The 23,811-nt window shown below is 39.8% G+C and overlaps 1 protein-coding gene across 5 annotated transcripts in view; it reads right to left on the bottom strand.

Moving 5' to 3' along the window:
- EML5 (EMAP like 5) overlaps positions 1-23,811 on the bottom strand; it is a 103,356-nt gene that overhangs the window by 56,336 nt on the left and 23,209 nt on the right. For all 5 annotated transcript variants that reach the window (XM_034418293.2, XM_060687350.2, XM_060687349.2 and 2 more), the window contains exons 6-16: positions 19,982-20,117; positions 15,645-15,846; positions 14,402-14,539; positions 12,997-13,253; positions 12,130-12,342; positions 10,570-10,737; positions 9,085-9,191; positions 7,784-7,902; positions 3,115-3,301; positions 1,563-1,668; positions 24-117 (exon numbers count right to left, since the gene is read on the bottom strand). In XM_034418293.2, the coding sequence (XP_034274184.2) occupies positions 24-117; positions 1,563-1,668; positions 3,115-3,301; positions 7,784-7,902; positions 9,085-9,191; positions 10,570-10,737; positions 12,130-12,342; positions 12,997-13,253; positions 14,402-14,539; positions 15,645-15,846; positions 19,982-20,117 (1,727 nt within the window). The remainder of the gene's footprint in view (positions 1-23; positions 118-1,562; positions 1,669-3,114; positions 3,302-7,783; positions 7,903-9,084; positions 9,192-10,569; positions 10,738-12,129; positions 12,343-12,996; positions 13,254-14,401; positions 14,540-15,644; positions 15,847-19,981; positions 20,118-23,811) is intronic.

Genomic DNA, 23,811 nt, shown 5'->3' with positions numbered 1-23,811 from the left:
AAACAACTGGGTGACCTTTTTACCTTACTGCTGAAAGCTTATCTCCTTTTCTCCAATCCCAAAGAATAACAGTGTGATTGTCATCTATTCCAACTGAAGCTAAACGTTTGCCATCAGCTATAAAACAAAGTATAAAGCACTGTTTTATAAACAGCAATACTTACAAATTATGGCAATAAATACGGGGATCATTTTGAATATCTAACCTCTCATTGTCACATATTTGTATATCACCAGTAACTGTCTTCATTGCTATTTGACTCCAAATATGCACTTTTATTTTTTTCAATCATTCTCCATCATTTCAAGGCCTAAAAGGTCAGTGTCATTTGCATATGGACTGCTTCATTTTCCAGATTTATCTCTGTATACTTTTGCTAACTTAATAATAATCATAGTATGCTATTAAAATGATATGCTGTATTTCTCAGGCAAATCTAGCTTATTTACCAAATTTCCTGAACCACTTAGACATTCCAATAGTACTATGTCTAATATAATTGCAATGTACAAAAATGCAACTTAAACTCAATAAAAATAGATAAATATTGAATAGCAAAAACAAAAATCACATTTCAAAACATGTTAGAATGCCATGGGTTTTGTGCTGCACCTAACAAACAAATATTTAAGGGCACCTATACTGTATCTCTTCATATATGTAAACATTTTGAAGAATGCCTCACATAATAACTGATGAAATTTAAAGGCAGGCACTTCTGATGCCAAAATTTGAAAGCGAGATTTGTGACAATTACTTTAAACAGTTTAGAAATTTAACGATTTCTCTAATTCAATCATATGCTTATTTGATTGTTTATTTGTACCCTATGACTATCATTAAGTGTTGTACCTTATGATTCTTGATTTTTTTTTTTAATTTGATTTATTTTATTGATGAACGTATCTTTTCTTTTTTGTACACTGAGAGCATATGCACCAAGACAAATTCCTTGTGTGTCCAATCACACTTGGCCAATAAAAAATTCTATTCTATTCTGTTCTGTTCTGTTCTGTTCTGTTCTGTTCTGTTCTGTTCTGTTCTGTTCTGTTCTTGTTTTTAAAAGATATATTTTTTCAAACTAATTAATTTTTTTTTAAAAAAATTCAATAGTGGTGAAGTATATGACAGAAATGATGCTTTTGTTATATTTCAATGTTTTTTCATTGGCATTGATCATTCTCAACTATTATGGTCATTAACTTATTCTCAATATTTAACCAATTTAAGACCAATGCTATTATCTACATCTGCCCCAATTAGTTTCTATGCAGGCAGTTGTCTCCAATTGATGATCGGAGATTCTGCCCCTTTGGCCATAAAGACCCACATTTTAGGAAGAGATGGGCCTCATAAGGTTAGGCAGTGAGAAACTGAGATAATTTCATTATATGGTTGCTGAAGAGAATCCAATGCCAATGACTACAGAGATACAAAAGACAACATTCTAATAATATCTCTCCTTCACACACCATCAAATACACATCTGCCCTTAGTATTAACAAAATTAATCACATTTATGTAGCCTACACTTTCACAAAAATATGATAGCCATACATACCTGAAAAATCAACAGCACAAACACCAAACTGGTGATAGCCCTTTAATACCGACAGAGGTTTGATTGTCTCTGTATCCCAAACATGAGTTGAGCAATCCCGGCCAACCTTATATAAGAGATTGAACACATACACTTACTTTATTAAACTTACTAGTTTTTTTATTATACCCAATTCCTAACCATGCCAGTCATTCGTATTACAGTATTTTACTCCTATTTCCATGTCCTTCAGAAAACTTGCAAAACTTGACTGCTCAAGAAGGCCTTTTAAGTCTGATTAATATGGAGCCATAACTCTGGCATTAATTATTGCATTCTATATTCTTATGATTATTATTTTTACTTTATAATGTGTTTAATTTGTCAATACCTCTACATTCTCTAGAGCACAGGTATCAAACTTGCAGTGTCATGTTGCTGTCACGTGACATTTTGCAACATTGTCCCCCTTCGCAGAGCTGGGCTGGGTGTGGCCTGCATGTGATGCATCTGGCCCGCAGGCCGCCAGTTTGACACCCCTGTTCTAAAGTCTATTTGGAATAAGGCAATAGATAAATTGTGCAAATAAGTAAGTAAATGTTAGCTTAGCAAACACAGCACTGTTTTTTCCTGGGATGATTCTTTCTGTCATTATAAATTATTGTTGTACAATTTTGAAAATAAACTTTGTAAGGTATATTATGTTACTTTTTTTTTTTTTTTTTTTTGCTTTAATTTATATGCCGCCCTTCTCCGGAGACTCAGGGCGGCTTACAATGTGTTAAGCAATAGCCTTCATACTTTTGTATATTTATACAAAGTCAGCTTATTGCCCCCACAATCTGGGTCCTCATTTCACCTACCTTTGAAAGGATGGAAGGCTGAGTCAACCTTGAGCCTGGTGAGATTTGAACTTGCAATAATTGCAAGCAGCAGATGTTAATCTGTTAATAACAGTGCTTTAGTCCACTGTACTACAGGCTCGTTCCAAGCCTGTAGTACACTTAAAACAACCACTAGATTAACAATTTCTAACAATTGTTTAGAACACAGAAATTACTCTATTTGACCATAGGCATCCAAGACAAGATAATATTAAAATTGTGACACTTTCAGCACATAATAATGCAAGTGGTATTATTATATAAGAACATTATGACATATGATGCCACTATATAAACTTCATCATTTACATCAGCATCAACATGTCCTGTAGATGTCATATTTTACCTTCTTTGATCCAACCACTGTCATCTATGCAGTGGATTCAACCCACTGGTTCTAATCAAGCATGGATCCACCCATGTATTTTATGAAGTTCTGTGTATCCAGCTGCTTTAGTATTTTTCAGTGGAAAAGCTCCCACACATACACAGAACATTTCCCTTTGCAGGAAAAATATGCTTCTGATTTCCAGAAACTCCTATTTTTATATAGCCCAAGAATCATAGCATAAGAAGCCCAAACACATTTTCTACAACTGAAGAATATTGATAGGAATATTAAAAATCCATTATAGACTGACTGCACTGAAATAATAACTCTAGATCTCTAGTTCTTCCATACATCCTACCTGGCCTGTGGCCACATAGTCCTTTAAAGGGTGAATAGCAAGGCATAGGATATCATCATCATGACCCAAATAAAAGCGCTGTGTGTTTTGCTGCCGATTGTATACTATGCCCACTGCTGCAACATGGTACACAATTTCTCCAGTCTGAGTGTAAAATAAATTACTCCGACAGTCATAGCCTCTGTAACTAATAAAACAACATGAAATTAAAGTAACATGTATCTTAATGCAATACATATATACATGGATCATGCTATTCCTCTTCAACATAAACCACATTGTATTTAAATGCAGAAAAAAATAATCAGAAGCAGGAGAGAAGAAAGAAAAAAAGGAAACCTAAATAAACTTAGTTTGTGCCAATATTATTCGCCATAACTTTCTATCCCTATTTTTGCTTTCACTAGGTTCATACCTTGTCTTTTGTTCTCTAAGTATCTCTCTCTCTGTCGAGCGGCAAGAAGCACTCAACACCATGACCTCGACCGCTGCGTCATGGATAGCATGCCTGATGGGGGGGGCGGATGTGGCCCACTGGGTGATGGTGAAGGGGTTAGGTATAACGACTAGGAGTCTATGCGCACGGGTGTTTAATAGGGTCGCGTGGGCATACAGAAGAACCTGCGAGCACACAGCTTCGTTGGGGACCAGTGTGGATGACGTCACCGCTGCGCACCCGGACTGTCAGCTGCGGGAACTTTAAATCGTCCCAGCTGTCAGCACTCAGAGACCGCCCTATAAAAGGGCTCGATAGCCGACTCCCAGCAGCTGCGTCTTTGTTTGTGTTACATTCTGGTCTCTACCGAGAGCTGTTGTCATTGATTAAACCAAGATACTCCGATCCCTGGTCGAGTGTATTTCTTGTGAGTCGGTGATCCGGTCTAAGGGAGGCTGAGAGGAAGACGCGGCTCCTCTACCAAGCTCGCCGCTAGCGGGGCGCCATGGCTGAGGGCGCAGAAGCGCTGCCTGAGGGGACGCTAACTGAGGGGAAGGAGGAAGAGGCAGAAGGGGCTGCTGCTGTTGAAACGCCGGAGACCAGCGAGCAGCCGGTGGTGAGGCCAAAACAACAAGAGCCACGGAAGGAGGGCGCCATAGCAGCCCCACGGAAGGAGAGTCAGGAGTCACATGGACTTGAAACGATCACTCAGGCTAGTGCGGGGCATTGGTGGCATAGTTCCGCTGTGACTGGGACGTGAGTTCAAACGCCGCCCCACACCGGCGCTCAGTTTCAAGGCTGGAGGGAGCGGCAGTGGATTGAAGATGAAGAAGGGGAATGGAGCTACTCCACTGGCCCGGGAGCAACTACCATGGATGTTCTATGTGACAGGTTCGGGGAGTCTAGCTTCCGGGACGCACCCTCTTGGCAGCCGTGGGCTCCCAGCGTAGAGCCCTCCGAGATGTGGCAAGGGGGCGGGGCCCTGAGCAGCAGGACTGGGGGCAGCAGACTCCGCCTTGCTAGTCCAAAGTTTAAGCCCGAACATCACACGAGACGGGTGAGCGGGGAGCACCAACCCCCGGGGAGGATCAGTGCCGTTCCACCAGCTGGGGGGGAGAGTCTCCGTGTACCAACTAGAGCTCCCCCACGGCCCAGCAGGGAAAGAGTGGTGGTTCACGCTGCGGAGTCAGCGTGAGCGACATGATACACGGCAAAGAGCAGCCCAACCCGTCAGCTGGACCCGTTGCTGATGAGGGGCCCCGGGGTGTGGACTCCTCAAACCCCTTGGGGTTTACCCCCAGTACAAGCCACTTTCGATGGGTCATCGGAAAAGGTGGCATTGTTTCTCAGCCAAATAATCAGCCACATGGATCTATATGGGAGGCTGTACCCCTTGCAATGGTCCATGGTGGTTGCAGTGACGGCTGTACTTACAGGTGAAGCAACTGACTGGCTGGCCAACCTGCATAGCGAACATGCTCGTGAACTAACAGATTTAGGACTGTTCCTGGAGGCGTTAAGAAGCCGGTTCGAGGCAAGACCCGAACCCAAGTTATAGAGGGGGTGTTAGTAAACCTCAGACAACGGGGCCGCCCGGCCAAGGACTACGTCAAGGAGTTTCGCAACCTGGCTGGGAAGCTACGATCCTGGCCAGAACGCCTCCTTATACATCAATTTCAGTCGGGACTGGACAGAGAGATACGACAGGCTTGTGTGTATCGAGGGTTGGGGTCTCGCCTGTCGGAATGGTATAAAGCGGCTGTCAGCCTAGATGTGGGGTTGCGAGAATTCAGGCCCCGGGCTACAATCCAGAACCAACCGAGGTGTGGTCCAGGTGGGTGATTCGGCGACCAGGGTCCAGTCAGGCCACTCCCAATGCTCGAGATGGCAAGCGGTGAGGCAATCAGATGGCCGTTCCGGTGCTTCAGGTGTAACCAAGAGGGGCATCGGGCAGACGAATGCCCCCTACCTTCACCACGAATGTCCACCCCACGACCACCAGGGCCGGGTACAACTCCACGGGACCGCTCCATACAGACACCGGAACGGTCCAGGGCGGCGACCCACACCTCCTTGTTGGAGACGACAACACATGCTACCGTGAGCGGTACGCCTAGGATGGCTCATGGTCCCGAGACCTCGGACCACAGCAGTGATGACGACGAGGCACAGGAGCCTATGGTAAGTGACCCTATACGTCCCTTCTTAATACCAGTAACCTTACAGCACCCCATAACTGCTAAGAAGTGCGCTCAGGAAGCATTGATCGATACCGGGTACACCCGATGCCTCATCCGCCAGTCTATCGCGGAGGCATTGGGCCTTCGGATAATGGCCCTACAAACCCCCATTAGATTTGAACAGGTAGATGGAACACTACTAGGGGGTATGCCAACCGTTAGCATAACCGAACCGGTTGTTTTGTGTATAGGAGAACACCAGGAACGGATCTGTTTTATAGTGATACAACAGATGATCGAGCCAATCATCCTTGGTCTTGCATGGTTAGATAAATGGAAACCACATATCTGGTGGGAGGGAGGGTATCGCAAAGTGAGGCTTCCGATAACGACAGATTCTTGTGTTGGACTACGTACTGAAGGGATGCCCGATCACCAGGGCCGGATTTAGATGAAAAGAGGCCCTAGGCTATTCCACTTATGAGGCCCTTTCACCTATAGTGAAAGTGTAATTTTAATTTTGCTAAGAATTTGAATGTAGGCCCCTCTTGATCTTGAGGCCCCTCTTGATCTTGAGGCCCCTCTTGATCTTGAGGCCCTAGGCTGAAGCCTAGTTAGCCTATAGGAAAATCCGGCCCTGCCGATCACAGATACCCCCAAGTATATAGCGACCGTGCCCAGGTTTCTAGTGAGGAGGAATGTAATATGTTACCACCGCACCGGGACACGGATTGTGGAATAGAACTGAAACCCGGGGCTCGGCTACCCAAACCCCGGATGTACTCGATGACCCCGAGGGAGCTGAAGGAACTTTTTGAAGCTCTCATCAACTTCATCTAAACACAGCTTTCCCAGTTTTCCTCTTCCCCTCAAACTGTTCTTTCTTTTTTCATAACACTGCATTTTTTGTATGTGGTCTAATAATTTCTCTTTCATTTATCTATCATTCATTCTTGACCATATTTCTTTCTGTTTTATCACACATTTTTCCTGGCTTATCCATTCTCCAAGTGGATGAACACTCCTATATATAAAAAGCTAAAGGTTTCCCTATCAATCCGGTACTCATCTCTGTTTCTTTGGAGCATTGTTCAAAGACAATTTCCATGGTCATGTAGCCTGCCAAAGGAGCATGGAATGCTGTTACCTTCCCACCGAAGTGGTACCTATTAATCTATTCATATCTGCATGCTTTCAAACTACTAGATGTGCAGGAGCTAGGGCAAGTAGAGGGAGCTCACTCCGTGGCGCAGAGATCAGGTCTCGAACTAGGGCTGTCAGCTCTGTGGTGGGTTTCTACCAGTTTGCCCTGTAGTGGCGGTGGTGGGAAGCTCCACCCACCCACCTGGACGTCATCATGTACACTCTGCGCATGCGCAGAAGCACCATGTGCGTGCGCTCACAGTTCCGAACCGGTAGTGAAGGTAGGTGGAAACCACTACTGTGTCAGCTCTTCAGCTGACAAGCTCAGCATCCTTAACTGCTGAATCATTGCGCCCCTACTCCTACATGCCAAATTGGGTATGTCTCATAGAATAACAAATCAAACTAAGTTATATCAGTAATTTCCCTTTGAACTGTTTGCCCTGTTTAAAAAGGTTATCTAAATTACTGCTTTCAACTTAAACCTACTTCCCATTAACTATTAGGACAACATTCACTATCTTGACCTGTTTTTAACAATAACTCATGAATTTAAAACAGAAAAACTATTGTTTTGTAGAAGAAACATGCAAACAGAGTACATTTGCCTATACAAGCTTCCTTCTTCATATTGTTATATTGGGTATGTATTGCAAGAAATGTACAGAGGAAATCTGAGAAATTATACTCTGGAAAAACAATATTTTCTCCCAGTAGTATAATTCCATTTGAAATAAACCCACGAGGTTGCTTTTAATTAAAAACAAAATAGAACAGCCAGCTGTAGAATTCATCCTTGAGAGTCTAAATCTGAATAAATACATAATATGTATCATTTCCTTTTAGGAAAGAAAAGAAAGAAAAGAATAGAAAAGGGAAAAGGAAAGGAAAAAAGAAAAGATTTACACACCCGTGAACAAAATGCAATCTTATACTATTGATGGGAGCCTTCTCTCTTCTTTTTGAGGCTGCAGTTTTTCGTTTTTCTTTGCATTGCTCTTTAAGCTGAGGTAGATCTTCTTTGTAAACCTTAGCAGAGAAATACAAAGATTTTCTGTCACTGTGCATATTTGAAAAACCAATCACTCTAAGGAGTAGAAGTTTTCTATATGAACATAATATATTGAACATAGTTGCAACATTGTTAAAAAACTATTCCGATTAAATAAATTATTAGAATAAAAATTATAAGTAATTACTGTGAAAGCTGAATATGCAAATGGTTTGCAAGCCCTAGTAATGAAAGTCAATAGCATAAAAAAAAAAACCCCTGAGGTTAAGATTAAACATAATAGGAGGGTCAAACCACAACTATCTGCTCAAGAATTGAAAATGAAGATCTTGAACTAGTGGAATGATCCTAGTTCCATTTTAGGCATGAAAACCAACTGGGTGACAATTGGGGCAATCACTCTTTCAGTCCAACCCATCTCATAGGGTTGTTATGGGGAAAATAGGAGGAAGGAACATTATACATGTCTATGGCCTGAGTTATTATTTATAAAAGTAATAAAGGTGGGATAAAAAATAAAGAAATAAAGAAGTGTTAATATTAAATATTTGGGATAAGAGCTGAAATTACTTTTAAAAGTCAATAAATGGGATATGTTTAAAGAATGACCTAGCTGTATGCAGCAAGTGCATTTCTCTATTTTTAAAAATCCGTTTGTGATTATAGCAAAAAGTTTATCCAGTGATACACTACTTCAGGGGACATAATTTCAGGGGGCTACCTTTAATTGTCTTGAATTTGGAAGACGCTTCATAGGCACTCAATATGATATGGCTAGATAAGAACTTTTATTGCATACTATAACAAAACCATTTAAAGCAGTTGATTAACCTCTGCCAATATGACAATGCTATTCCTTCTTATACCTTCTATAGTTTAAATTGGGCACTTCTTCCTTTTTCATGACTTAGCAGAATCTTGCTTTGTATGTCTCATGCTGGGTGGCATTTGGTTATTAACATAAGGTAGGTAGTAAGAAAGTCTAGTGCCCAACATCTCCAAAATCAACTTCTTTTCCATATTCCATCCCCTCCCTCTTCAGACTATACAGAATCAACAGGCAGACAGTTGATTCCATGGCAGAAAAGTAACTCAAGCATAATTGTGGTATTAATATTTTAGATGCAGCCAGGATTATTAGGACAAGCCGAATCAGTCTAGGGAGTTTCTAGCCCATTCCTTAATGTATAAGATAATACCTGTCGTCGATAAGTGATCTGAGTCTCTTGCTCAATTTCAGAGTCCAGCTCTGGAACATCAGATTGATCAGAATCTGATTCTTCACTATTGGAGTCAATCATGCTTTCTATAATACAAATAAAATATAGAGAAAATACTGAAATAGTAAAATCAAAGTCAAGTCAAGAAGTATACATATTCCCACAGAAGCAAATTCTATGGAGGGCCTTCAAAGTATGAACATAACTTTTCCACAAGAGAAAAAAGGGTAAGATAAGAGAAACATGAAAGCTTGGGAAACAAGCAGCTACAGTAAATGGCTGTTAACTCAAAAAAGATAGAAGATGATGGCCAGTATTCCGGGATACTGTACTGTTCTCCAGGGTTAAGAATTTCTTCAAAGAATAACATACACACCCCCTCTTATTTTTCTGTAGTAAATTTATGTCTGCTTGTAAACATGCAGGAGGGAGAAAGTTTAAATGTAATAAATAATACATAACCTCAGATCTAAATTTCCCCTTTACTACTACTCTCATTACAAAAGGAGAGCCCACCCTTGATGGTTATCAATATCTATACATGTTTGGCAATACTGTTGACCATGGTTAAGTCACCAAAATTTTCTGTCAGCATCAGAACTAAGTTGCAACCCAGCTGGACCAATTATAAAAGTCCTCAAAATACAACAGAAACTGGGGCCAGAATTTCCATCACTAAATGATGAGATTTCAAAACTCAACATCACATGGTTGAATTATTTAATGATGGCAATCCTGGTACTTCTTCTTATTGTAGTTAACCAAATTCCTCTGATCAATAGATTCCCATTAGATTATTACTTTTTCTCATTTTAGACTATTAATATGATGAGAATATTGCAATTTCTTGTACTGAATAGATGAAAATGAACTGCTCCTGTGTTTTATAAGAAAGGCCAATTAAAGTGTCTTTACAAGGATATTGTTTAAAACTTATTTCATTGTAATAGTGCCGCTATATAGCCAATCTTTTCTGGATAAACTGTATTTCCTAAAGGTAGAAAACAAGAACCAAGACAGGAATAAGAATCATGTAATCTGGTGGGAAATAAAAAAAAAAGAGCAAATTACAGTCCAGAACACTTGCAGAAATCCAATTCACTGGATTTTAAAAATTAGAAGTCTATATCTAGTATTTATGAAATAAATTTTCAATCATTGTTCCATACTGTTCTGGAATATTTTATTATGACACTCATTTTTGTAATCTATTCCTGGCATTTAATATGACTTTTAAAATATTTTGTTATTAGTCAGCTATAGAAGGGGGAGAAAAGAAATGTCTAGATAAATAAATACCAATGTTACACAAATATGGAAAATAGCAAAAAACAAAATTTAGGGAGGAAAAAGCCTCAAAAGATATGAATAATAGCTGAAATATTGCCCATCTCAAAAGAAATTCATGTTGAAATCATTACTAGCAATATTATGTCATTGTTGAAATTGTATATGTTCCCTCACCTTGCGGTGCTATGTGAAGAGCATCTTTCAACTTTCTTTCAGGAATAAATTTCCACTGGAAAACAGAGTGGTCTGCTCCACCAATAGAAATAACCCATTGATAATCATGTGACCACCTGACATTTGTCACGTGTGCTGAATGACCAAAGTATTTCTTAAACTTTGCCCCTATTAAAAAAATATAGGTTCATTACATTTTGAAGTATAGATCACACAATTTATCTAATGCAGTGTTTCTCAAACGGGGTTCTTAACAGACTTGGGACCCCAGGCCTGGACACATCACCAGGTCTTCATAGCCTTACAAAAGGCCAGCAGGATCAAGTTCATCCTGATCTCTGAAGGGAGATTGTAATATATGTTTTTTAATTGTGAGCCATCCAGAGTCATTTGCTGAGATGGGCAGCTATAGCAATCAATCAATAAACCAACCAATCAACCAACCAAACAAACAAACAAAGAATGTTCCAGAAGTCAGGTCTATGGCTGAGAGGACATATCTCCTAGTCCTCACCAGCCAACATTCCTGGATTGATGGGACTGTAACAAGCCCACCTACTGGACTGAATGAGATGGGTAGAAACAACTGGGAAAAGATAAGATTGTCTCAGGTAACCTCATACCAAGCTATGAAGAGCTTTAAAGGCAATATCCAGCACCATGAATTGCACCTGGAAATACAGTAGACAATAGACAACCAATGCAACTCACACAGTAGGGGTATTACAAGTGTCGAATATCCAACATGTTGAAGCTTGTGAATACTTTTCAAGGGCATCTCCATGTACAGTGCATTGCAATAATCCAGATATTTAAGACCACAAAACACAGTAAGGGTAGTTTTCACTTAACAATCACAATTGAGACTAGCAAATGAAACTCTGGGCACTCTGAAAGCTCATCACTGTGTGACAAGAATTACTAGTCTCTATATCAGGAACATATTTTTCCCTCTTTATTAAGGTTACATGACTTATAACGGAATTATTACTTTTGGATTGGCTTTTAGTTTCTTTAAATTTGAATAAATCTTAACAATCAGTCTCTTTTTCTTTCTTTCATTTTAAGCATATAAGTCTTAATATGATCCACTGAAGTTGGGGGGTGGGCAATTAACTTAAATGAATAAATACTATAGAATCCCAAGAAATACTGAAGTCTAAAAATGATACAACCTATTATCAGAGAGATTTGCATATTTCCAATCAATCTGTGGCTAGTTTAACAATTAAATTCCTTAGTAAATGAGCCACAAAGGTTACATTAGGTTGATTGAGTCTGTGCTGCATCCAAACCTCTCTGAGCCTTGTAAGGGAATTTATTTTAAGCTCCAACTGGATCCAATGTTTAGGAGTATCACCCTGATCTAACACGTTGTGAAACCTGTATCTTTTATGGATGTGTGTGTTTCAGCTGACACAAGTGACAATGCCTTATCTATCTCCTTCCCACCAGCCCATATTTCTTTTTGTCAGAACTGATCTCTTGAAAAGACATAACTTTGGTTTACTACCTTATAAAACTTATTTCCATTAGAAGTACTTTACAAAAAAATGTTACCTTTTCTTATACATGGATACCGAAAGAGTTTTACTGTTCCATAATCATCAGCTGTAACAAGAACCTGACCAACAAAATTTGCATCAACAGAATTTATATCATTGATCTCTGAATATTTAGGCCATATTCCGTTAACTTCAAGGCCTGAAACTGAAGTCCATGAAGCCCACTGGATGCCCTTTAACTCTTCTTTATTCATCACTTCTTTTCCACCTAAACAGAAAAAGATACCTACTTAATGATGCTTGTCAATTATAAAAAAATAATTACTTTTAAGTAAATTCTGAATTTCAGAATTGGTTTATTTCACATGAAGAGTCTTAATGAAGTTTTAACCAGGCTGAGAAAAGGATCTTCTTTCTCTTTATAGAGAGAACACTGAAAGAAGAAACAGTAAATAGCACATTTGTTAAAGATAGTTAACAATATTAAAAACACTGTTAAACAGGAAGAAAGAACAACTAAAACTGTGTAAGCTTAATATTAATTGAATTGGAAGTATATGCCAATATACTTATTCCCAAGAAATACTTATGCAATATTGTAGTCTAAGGTATTCCAAAATGTATGCTACCTCCAGCCTATTTGAGTTTCAGTTCAAGTGCAGGAATTTTGTTTTGTTAACACATGTTTAAAGTTTAGCATACTTTTTGAACACAGCTAATCATAAAGTTAGCCAGTAAACTGAGTGATTTATGCTTTTATATTTGTTATTCTCAAATAGGGTTAAGCTTGATGAGAGTTGTTAGAGCAATAATCACTACAGTTCCTATGAATATTTCACTAGAAATATGGCATATTAGGCAGCTCAACACACAATTCACTTCTTTTTCTCTTGGATTATATAACAGTAGTAAAATATCTCACCAGGCATTCTATAAAAAAGACGTTTTCCACTACCATCATTGGTTTGCAAATATTTACTGTCTAAAGACCAGTCCATATGGGTTATAAAACTTGAGGATCCAACACATTCTCCAACCTTTTTATATCGTTGAATAACACCATAAATGTCAACAGAGCTGTCATTGGAGCCAACTGCAAGGAAATTTCCATCTGGTGAATATTTTAATTCATGAATAGCTTCCTTCCTATCCTTAATGTGAACAACTTCTGTCATATCTCTGTAACACAGAAAATAGATAATATTGATTAAAGCTACATTTAAAAAGATTAATCTCTGTTGAATCTCTGTTACCTCATGGATATATTTATGTACTGCAATAATGTGGAAATAGATGGCCATTGACTTCCGGGATATTTTTTATAGTTTTTTGTTATTTCCTAAATCATAAGCAGGATGCCTTAAGTATTAGCTTTCATGAAGTGACAATGAAAGCAGTTATATCACCTTTCAATCCACTTTTGTGAGCTTCCTTACACTTCTAGTTGGCCTTTGTGTAACATAGAAAGTTGGATTAAAAGGTTGTGCATGATCCAGTACAGCAGTTCTTATGTTCCTTATTCCCCATATACAGTAAACACTCATTAAGCCTTTCACCTAAGTAGAAAAATATAAAAGCCTGCCATGAATTCTAAACAACTATACTTACTGATCTGAGTATTTTTGAAATGCCCTCCCCACGAAGGTTTGACTGATGTTTAATAGTATTTTAATCATATATGAACGGTGTATTAATTCATATTGTCCTAAGATATTAATTATTTGTCTTGCTGCTGCCTAGTTTGTATAGTGTTTTTATCTTGCATTTTATTTGGTTTTACTGTATATCTTTTGTTGAACTGGATTACTTCTTCACATGTGTGTGCATGCATGTGCACATGTGCAGTATGCACACATGCTTACTATAACCCTAAAATCTTTGACTACTGGATAGTTTAAAAATAAAGTAAATGAAACAATCAGATTAAAGTATAAAAGTGATGATCTTGAAGAAAAATAAAATAAAATTCTTACTAATCAAGACTACAGAAAACAACTTTCTGCAATGTGTGTGTGTGTGTGTGTGTGTGTGTGTGTGTGTGTGTTTCTTCTAGCCAGGTTTTCCCTACATAACCAAGGTTTTTTGTAGCTCCAGCTCAGTAGAATCACATCTACTCGGTTCTGGGTATATATATATACATTCTACATTCCACAGTGGCACATACAGTATGGGCATTTTAAGCAATTGCATTAAAAATGAGTACAAATGGGGAAAAAAAGGATGTACTACTTATGTCATGCAGCTAGCCAGCAGGGATTAAGAAAATTACTATTCATTGGGGAAAGCAAAGTTTATTTTATGTTAAAAGCTCCAAAAGCATAACCTACCTAACACGAAGTACTGTAAAAGAACCATCTTTCATTCCAAGAGCAAGATGAATTCCATCAGTGCTAACAGCTGCACAACGAATGGGTTCTTCCATGTTACACCGTGCAATTAGGGCATGATCTATAAGGCTCCATATTCTATAAGAAATGTATTTCATGCAAACAATATATTATTGCCTTTGCAGCAGAAAACAGAACTGATTTTCCCTTTACAAGCAGATAATTTTTCTTCTTTGTCTTCTAAATCAGACTGATATTGAAAGTTTATTCCCATCATCTCAAAATATATTTGAGTACTGAAGTGCAGTGATCCCCAACCAGCTTAGGTGGCGGTAGTGGTGAAGTGGGGTGGCGGGAGAGGGATTGTTTCACAAGTGCGTTGCTTTCACAAATGTAGCTTCACGCATGTGTGCGTGTGCACTTGCCCACTTCTGCGGCCTGATTCTGAATGGGCTGTGGCCGAGACTGCGGGGTTGGGGATCCCTGCTGTAGTGCATAGCTCTCTGGCTGTATGGTTATTATCTAATTGCTATGTCTGACTGCACATCAATTTTTACTCAGTTCAAATTAGGTATACTATTATTACCGCTCTAAAAACATTAGTCCTTGCAACTGTTTGCTGTCATACTATAATTTTCTGTTGTGGTGGGGTTTTTTTGCTAATTCTTAAGCACTTGTTATATACTTTTTGATAGTGTATGTGTCTATATTTTGTTTCTTTTCCTTTTTTCCTTTTCTGTTCTCATTTAAAAGCAATAAAAATTATATTAAAAGGTATGCTATTATTACCACATATTGAAAATCTATCTGCCATGTCAAGTAGCAATTATCTAATTATTCCACTTACTAGTGAGCCAGCTGTATAATACATTTACAAGTTATGCACAACCAGGTACAATTCATGCAAAGAATTAACCTGATAAGGAATGAACGTGGGTGAGCCACTGGAAAGAAAAGGAAGATATATGGCACACGCCCATATCTGATTCAGTCTGTTAAACATGTACAATATAGGAACACTGACATAAATTTCACCTTATTTTATGAGCATTCAGTTCCAAAAGGTTTAATAGTCACGTTGTGGCATCAAAAGCCGATTTTACAATAAAGCAATAATTTTACTGGGCAGTAATTTGTATAATAACTGTATAATGTATAATGATTTATATAATTAGTTTGTATTTTAGAATTCAAATAACACTTTATAGAATCTTGTATCTTTTTAGAAATCCATGAAGCTAACCTAACTGATCGATCATCACTCCCAGTTACGGCTAATGGTTTTGTAGGATGAACTGCCAGGGCCCAAAGCTCTCCTTCACAGTGTCCTTGCATAATAAGAAAAGGCTTATTGCGTTCATGCACCACAATTTCAAAAATTTCACTGTCCTGTGTTCCAACTAGAATGTGATCTCCTCGCCAACAAACACTCCTTACTGACAGACCTAGGAAGAAGTAAAACAATTGTTCAAGCACAGGTTTCATACTCAGTGTAATTACTATTAGATCCTCAAAATTGCTATTCAAGATAGCAGAACACTAATTAAATTACACGTAATGATTAACCCCAAAGAGAGATTTTATCTATAACAAATATAGCATGCACAAATGTATTACAGCTGTGCATGTGTCTCAAAACTTGCTTTTCATCCAAGCAGTTTGCCTTTTATCAGTCTGCCATACACTTAAAGAAAAGATGGTGCTACTTTAAAGAATGTACTCAGTAAAGTTAATGCAACTTTTTAAATCATGTGACTTCCTCCCCCCCCCAAATTCTTGTGCTTGTGCAGGGTCCTACTACTTCTTCCAATTTATTTTTTAAATGGCTCCAGCCTTAACATCAATATCGACCTTTCTCTGTAAGATGTTATGTTATGTTGGGCAAACCGGTAGTGGCGGTGGCGGGAGGCTCTGCCCACCTGCCCAGATGTCATCACGGATGCTCTGTGCATACGCAGAAGGTTCTAAACATGCGCAGAAGCGCCGCATTCCAACAAAGCAAGCACGCACACATGCACGCTCCCATTTCTGGACCAGTAGCAAAGGTAACTGGAACCCACTACTGATGTTATGTATATACTGTATGAACAAGTTAGAGGTCACTCAACTTCTACAAAGTTCAACAGAAATAATTCCTAAATATAGTACATATGTGTGTAACCTATGAAGCCTTGTTTTAGCTAAACTCCTACATGTTTGAAGAATAAATTTGCTCATTTAACAATATGTCCAAAGTGATCAGTCCAGATATTCCCATTCATAGGCTATAATTTAGACTCTAAAATCTGTCTGCAAAATGTTTCAATACTCAATAGAAGAAAACTGAGAGAGGAAATTAAAGATACAACAAAATAGAGCAGCATCAATAGGTATGAAGAAGGAAGTCTAAGTTGAACTAAAGAATGTAGACTGGCAGCCAGCTTGGATTACTAAATGGCTTTTCCTACAGAAGAAAAAAAGAAAGAAAGAAAAAAAAGAAAGAAAATATTTTTTTTTCAAATTTGTGAGATATGCTCAAAAACAGGAGTGAAATGCTCCCAGTTCAGATCGGATCGCCCGATCCGGTAGTGATGGCGGTGGGTGGTTCGGAGAACCGGTAGCAAAAATCCCTGCACCACCATCACCCCGCCCATGCCCAGCTGATCTGCGCGATCATCAGAGGCTGTTTTTTTACTTTTAAAAGCATTTTTTCTACAACCTCTTTGACCAAACAAATGCTTTGAAAAGTAAAAAAAAAGTCTCTGATGATCGCGCGGCTCAGCTGGGATCATCAGAGGCTTTTAAAAGCATTTTTTTTTCTACAACCTCTTTGTAGGGAAAAAAAATGCTTTTAAAAGCCTCTAACGATCCCAGCTGAGTTGCCTGATCGTCAGAGGCTTTTAAAAGCATTTTTTTCTTCGGCCAAAAAAATGCTTTTAAAAGTTAAAAAGTTGGCCACGCCCACCCAGTCACATTACACACACACACACACCAAGCCACGCCCACAGAACCAGTAGTAACAAATTTTACATTTCACCACTGCTCAAAATGATTGAGCAAAGTTACATTAATTTGTTTTTACCCCAAGTAGCTTGTTAAATTATAAAAGGATGCATATTTGATATCTGTTTAAACCTAAATTTCATTACAATCATGTACATTATCGCAGCCTTCTGTCAAAACGCTAAACCTGGTAGAAATATTTTGGCAGACTTCTAATGAGAATCCTATTGAGGATTTGCCTTATGTAATTAGCTTAATTGTACCAAAGTCATAATCCATCAAACAGAATGTTCCCTTCATGATTTTCTTCATATTCCAATTATCATACCTCCACAGTTTCTCAGTGATTAAAAGCATTAGTAAGCATGTATTGTTATGACTCAGTAACAGCAGTATTGCAGTATAATAGTTTTAAAGAACATCAGAGGGGGAGGATAAGTAGAGGCAGACTGAAAATATGAGCAAAACTATAACTACATTGATTTAAACACAAGTGGCAAAACCATTTCATGCATGAAATATATCACAGTCTTATTATCCCAGATGCTTTCCCAGCTTGGCAAAACAAAGCTTAAATCTAAATTATATATGGATTTAAATAAATAAATAAATAAATAAATAAATAAATAAATAAATAAATAAATAAATAAATAAATTTCTATAACGCCCTTCTCCTGAAGGACTCAGGGCGGTGTACAGCCTATTAAAAACACAAGACAAACATCAGTTAAAAATAATTAAAATTATTACATAATTTCAGCTCAGATTTAAAACCCCAAAAATTTAAAACACCCAATTTTAAAAAAATCATTCCATTGATAGCCCGGCTTGGCGGAACAGCAGGGTCTTGAGGGCACAGCGAAATACACGGAGGTCGGAGATCTTACACATTTCCAGGGGCAGTTCATTCCACAGGGCAGGGGCTCCCACAGAGAAGGCCCTCCCGCTGGGTGTCGCCAACCGACATAACTTGGCTGATGGCATCCTGAGGAGACCCTCTCTATGGGAGCGAACTGGCCAGTGGGAGGCTGTTGGTGGCAGAAGTCGGTCTCAAAGGTACCCGGGTCCTATGCCATGGAGCGCTTTAAAGGTGGTGACCAACACCTTGAATCACACCCGGAAGACCACTGGGAGCCAGTGCAGCTCGTGCAGGAGGGGTGTCACGTGGGCACAACAGGTTGCACCCATAACCACCCACGTGGCTGCATTCTGGACCAGGTGGAGCCTCCGAGTGCTCTTCAAGGGGAGCCCCATGTAGAGAGCATTACAATAGTCCAGCCGGGAGGTGACAAGGGCGTGAGTGACCGTACGCAAGGTGTCCCAGTCCAGAAAGGGCTGCAACTGGCGAATCAGGCGAACCTGATAAAAAGCCCCCCTGGCCACGGCCGTCATATGCTCTTCTAAAGAAAGCTGTGCATCCAGGAGGACGCCCAGATTGCGAGCCCTCTCTGTGGGGGGCAGAGATTCACCCCCAATAGTCAGCGATGGCACCAGCTGACTATATTGGGACACCGGAAGCCACAGCCACTTGGTCTTGGAAGGGTTGAGTCTGAGCCTATTTCTCCCCATCCAGACCCGCACGGCCTCCAGGCAGCGAGACATCACATTACGGGCATCGTTGGGGTGGTCTGGGGTGGAGATGTACAGCTGAGTGTCATCAGCATACTGATGGACTCTCACCCCAAAACCACGGATGATCTCACCCAGCGGCTTCACATAAATGAACAGAAGGGGCGAGAGGACCGACCCTTGCGGCACTCCCCATGCGAGGTACCTCGAGGTCGACCTCTGCCCCCCTGCCAACACAAACTGTGAACGGTCGGAGAAGAAGGAGAACCACCGCAGAACGGTGCCCCCTATTCCTAACCCCCTCAACCTCTGCAGCATGATACCATGGTCGATGGTATCAGAAGCCGCTGAGAGATCTAATAGGACCAGGACAGAGGAGCAACCCCTGTCCCGAGCCCTCCAGAGATCATCCACCAACGTGACCAATGCCGTTTCTGTGCTGTACCCCTGCCTGAAGGCCGACTGGTACGGGTCCAGATAGATAGCTTCATCCAGGTGCCGGGGAAGCTGTCGTGCCACCACACTGTCAACAACCTTCGCCACAAAACGAAGGTTGGAGACCGGACGGTAGTTAGCCAATTCAGCCGGGTCCAGGGAAGGCTTCTTGAGGAGGGGCCTCTTTCAAGGCGGCGGGAAAGACACCCTCACTCAAAGAAGCACTTATAACCCCCTGGAGCCAGCTTCGTGTAACCTCCCGGGAGGCCAGTACCAACCAGGAGGGACACGGGTCCAATAAACACGTGGCGGCACTAATCTCACATGCTCACACTCGATGCTGACTATAATCAGGGCTAGGAAACATTATTCTATCACCAACAGAGTGCAAAGAACAACCAGTAGAACTATCTATTGATGAAAAAGGGCCACTACTCTGCTGCCCAACTCCAGCTCTGAAAGTTATTTATTTGGAACACGATCTGATTTACTAGGTAGGAACATGTTTTTGGTTTTTTTCTACTTCACACTTAAGAAAAATTATCTCTTAAATAAACTGATTAAAATAATCCTTCTTTTTTTTCTTTTTTTTACCTTTATACCCCTGGTCGGTTTCCCTGAGATCAATCGCAGTAATGGGTTTAAAATTTAAATCCCAAAGGCGAATGCAGCCATCCCTGCCACCAGTGGCAAAGCCTTCTTCACATGCATTCATGCTGAAAATTCCTGCCTAGCAGAGAAAAAAGCCCACATATTTAATTAGAGGTTGCATCTAAAAAGTAGAGTCACTTTCACATCAAGGAACATGATTATTCAAATAAGATAAATGTTTTTTTGTTTATTATGTTTCAGAATAACTAAACTAATAAGAGATATTATATCTTAAAATAGAAATTAACAATTATATGCATGTTGGTATTTCTGGAAAATCCTTCCTTGAATGCAATTGCATTACATAATTGCATTGACAGCTTTCCATAATTCTTTAATAATCAACTAACCAAAATAAAAATATGCAAGTATGTCTTTTTAGTAGCACTTTCTATTATCATATCTGTTTCATTTAAGTTAATATTAAACCAATTGTTTTAGTGTCATATACAGTAGCTCAATTTTTTAAAAAAAATTTCTAGTTACAATAACTAGACAGAGAAATTAATCACAGATCAACTAATTACAACTTGCATGAGCTCTTTATATGTAGATAATAGATTTTATGTACTAGCAACGCAGGTATTCCTAAGTGAAAACTATTATAATCAAATTATCTTTCACATAGTATGTAAAATTATTGCTAGAGGACAGTCCTTTTTTGTAGTATATCTAACACTACAAGTTCAACAATGCACTTCTTGAGAAGAGCTGTTCCTCTGGGCCAACTGCAAAATCATTTAGAAGCAACCAAAAATGTCCTTATTGAGAACAGCATTATCAGGGCTAATTTGATAATTAAGGAACTGTCCCAAAATGTTATGTCCCATGCAAAAACATATAAAATTGCATGACAGCTCAGAAACAGCAATGTTGAGGGAAAAACAAACTGCAGATAATGCAACTGTATCACAACCACAAGAAAATATGAATGATTTCAAATATAAACAATCTACATTTTAAGTTATGACAACCCATACATCCACAAAGGACCATAAGAAGCATAATATAGCAGCAAACTCTCTCAGAACATGTACTAGAGCACATATTAAATTATTAATTTAACCATTAATTTAAACAATTAGTTAAAAAGATGCACTTGAGTGTTTGAAAGTTTATGTCTTATTGAAAAGCTTTTGTTCTTATATCACATTTAACATTCCAGCTTCCAAAATTATAATACCTTAAATATATTTGCATATACTCTCAGTTTCCTTTGACAAAAGTGAATAGGGCAGTGATGGCTAACCTTTTTGCCATCGCGTGCCAAAAGTGGGGGGAGCGGGGGGGGAGCGGGCGCATGCATGCCCACACCCATAATTCTATGCACCCCGCCCCCACATATCTGTGCGTGACCCCCCCCACGCTTCCCCCGCTTTTGGCATGTGATGGCACGGTAGGCCCGTTTTTCGCCCTCCCCAGGCTCCAGACCCTTTCTAGGAGCCTGGGGAGGGCAAAAACTGCCTTCCACACCCCCCCAGAGGCCCTCAGGAGGCCGGAACAGCCTGTTTGCCGACTTCCAGTGGGCCCAGAAGGCCCAAAAATCAGCTGACCAGTGTGCGCATGTGCACCAGAGCTGAGCTTGCATGCCCACCGATATGGCTCTGCGTGCCACCTGTGGCACGCGTGCCATAGGTTTGCCATCACAGGAATAGGGTTATATTTTGAGCTGACAAATCAGATCAAATAAAAGTAGAATTTTTATAATGGTCAAAGCCCAGCATAAGTAACTTGAGTACATTAATTAGAAAAGTATAAAGAATCAAAATTAAAAATCTAAAATAAAATATGAAAAGCAATGAGAGATAAAAGATATGAATTAAAAACTAACCATATATATATAAAGAGCAAGAATCTACAGCAGGGGTGTCAAACTCAAGGCCCACGGGCCAGATCCAGCCCACAGGATGCTTAGATCTGGCCCGTGGGGCCAGGCTGGAAATATCAAAGGACCAGCCTGCAGTGCCTCTGCCAGCCAAAATGGGCCGGGGGGGGGGGCAGATAAGGCTGTGGAGGCCAAAAATAGACTGCATGGGGGCACCCAGGGCTTCCGCGTGGCCCATTTTCAGCTGGTAGAGTGTTGCAGGAGGCCGTGGAGCCCAAAAACGAGCTGCAGGGGCACCACCCAGGGCCTCCACATGGCCAATTTTTGGCCAGGAGAGTGCTGTAGGAGGTCGTGGAGGCCAAAAACGGGCTACACGGGGGCTGCGTGTGGCTTCCGTGTGGTCTTTTCGGCCAGCAGAGTGCTACAGATGTGGAGGCCGAAAAAGGGCCACACGGTGGCTGTCTGGGGCCTCCGCACAGCCAGTTTTCAGCCGGCAGAGTGCTGAAGCAGGCCTGCCTTGGACTGGATTACAATTATGTGGCCTCAAGTAAGTGCCTGACCTGGATAGAAAACAAGCAACATCCTATGTTAATACTACAGTTTAATGCCAGATTTTACATACTGTAGGTCTATTTAATCTACAATCAACAATCTATTCTGTATTCTATATTCTGTATTCTATTTTGTATCTATAATTGACAGACATTTCTATTTACTATTCTGGAAATTTACCTCTGCTGTTAGATCTTGTATTATCATGTTATTTATGTTATTGTATTTTTATTATTAGTTGAATAATAAATATACAATAGTATAAATAGTTTTTCTGCCTGGAAAAGCAATTTACTATTAAACAATGGGGTATAAATTTAGAAATAAAAAGTTTAGTAGAATATGAAGAATAAGTAATAAATGTTTGCCAGTAATATCTGTTAGAAGAGATAGGAAAATGGTTATAGTAAAGAACTGTGGAATAAAAGACGAGAAGAGAAAAAATGCATCTTGAGCCTGTGTCAAATGCCCACCATGGCCACACTCACCCGGCCACGCCCACCATGACCACGGCCAACTCTGGCCACCATCACCCCGGCCCCTCCGAATACATCCCTGATGCGGCCCTCAATGAAATCGAGTTTTACACCCCTGATCTAAAGGAAGGAGTAGGAACATTATAGGGGTACAGAGAAGTTGAAAAAAATAGTTTGTGGAAGATTATATCTTTCAAGTTACAAAGCACTCTAAAGTGGCGAACTGGATGATCATTATGTCTTGTTTATAACTTAGGTCATCATCCAATGAATTTGGAGTACTGCTGCACAGAATCTGTGCAAAGTGAGGGCATCTGTGGACCTGACAGTGGGATAACATCAAGTTGCTGCTCTCCCTTCTCTGCCATCTGCTTGGCTATCAAGCCCCTCTTCTCTTCAGGAAGGCTTGGAGTTCTGGCAAGACTCAGTGAAGAATCAATGCAACATGGGCAGCAAAGCAGAGATACCATTTCTTTAGCAGGGAAACATCCTTTGGCTTGTCCAGTGAAAGAAACCAGCAGCTGTTTCTCCTGTATGTCACATAATGAACTTGGTCTATAATCATATTTCTCCTTTCTATAGATAGTATTTGGGTTTCTTTTGTATTGTATGCTAAATTTGGAGATGAATATTCATCAAGCTTTATTATAATTATGTGTGCAAGAGAGTTTACATAAGGCGTTAACAGAAGCAAAAAATGCTGTTATTTAATTCTAAATGATTAAAAAAAATCAAAATCATAAACTGCTTCAAGTCTGTTTAGATATTTACATAATTTATAAATAAATTGCCAAGCAACTCTGGCTGTTAACAAATTAAAAGCCATTTTGGTCTAGTGGTTAAGGTACCAGGCTACGCCAAGAAACTGTGAATTCTAGTCCTGCCTTAAGTATAGAAACCAGCTGGCAGATTTTGGGCCA

This window comes from Pantherophis guttatus, chromosome 1 (genome assembly GCF_059756535.1).
Source record: "Pantherophis guttatus breed Tessera chromosome 1, ASM5975653v1, whole genome shotgun sequence".
NCBI classification, from domain to species: domain Eukaryota; kingdom Metazoa; phylum Chordata; class Lepidosauria; order Squamata; family Colubridae; genus Pantherophis; species Pantherophis guttatus.
Note: the sequence above shows the minus strand (reverse complement) of the source record. Positions and strands in the feature narration are given on the sequence as shown.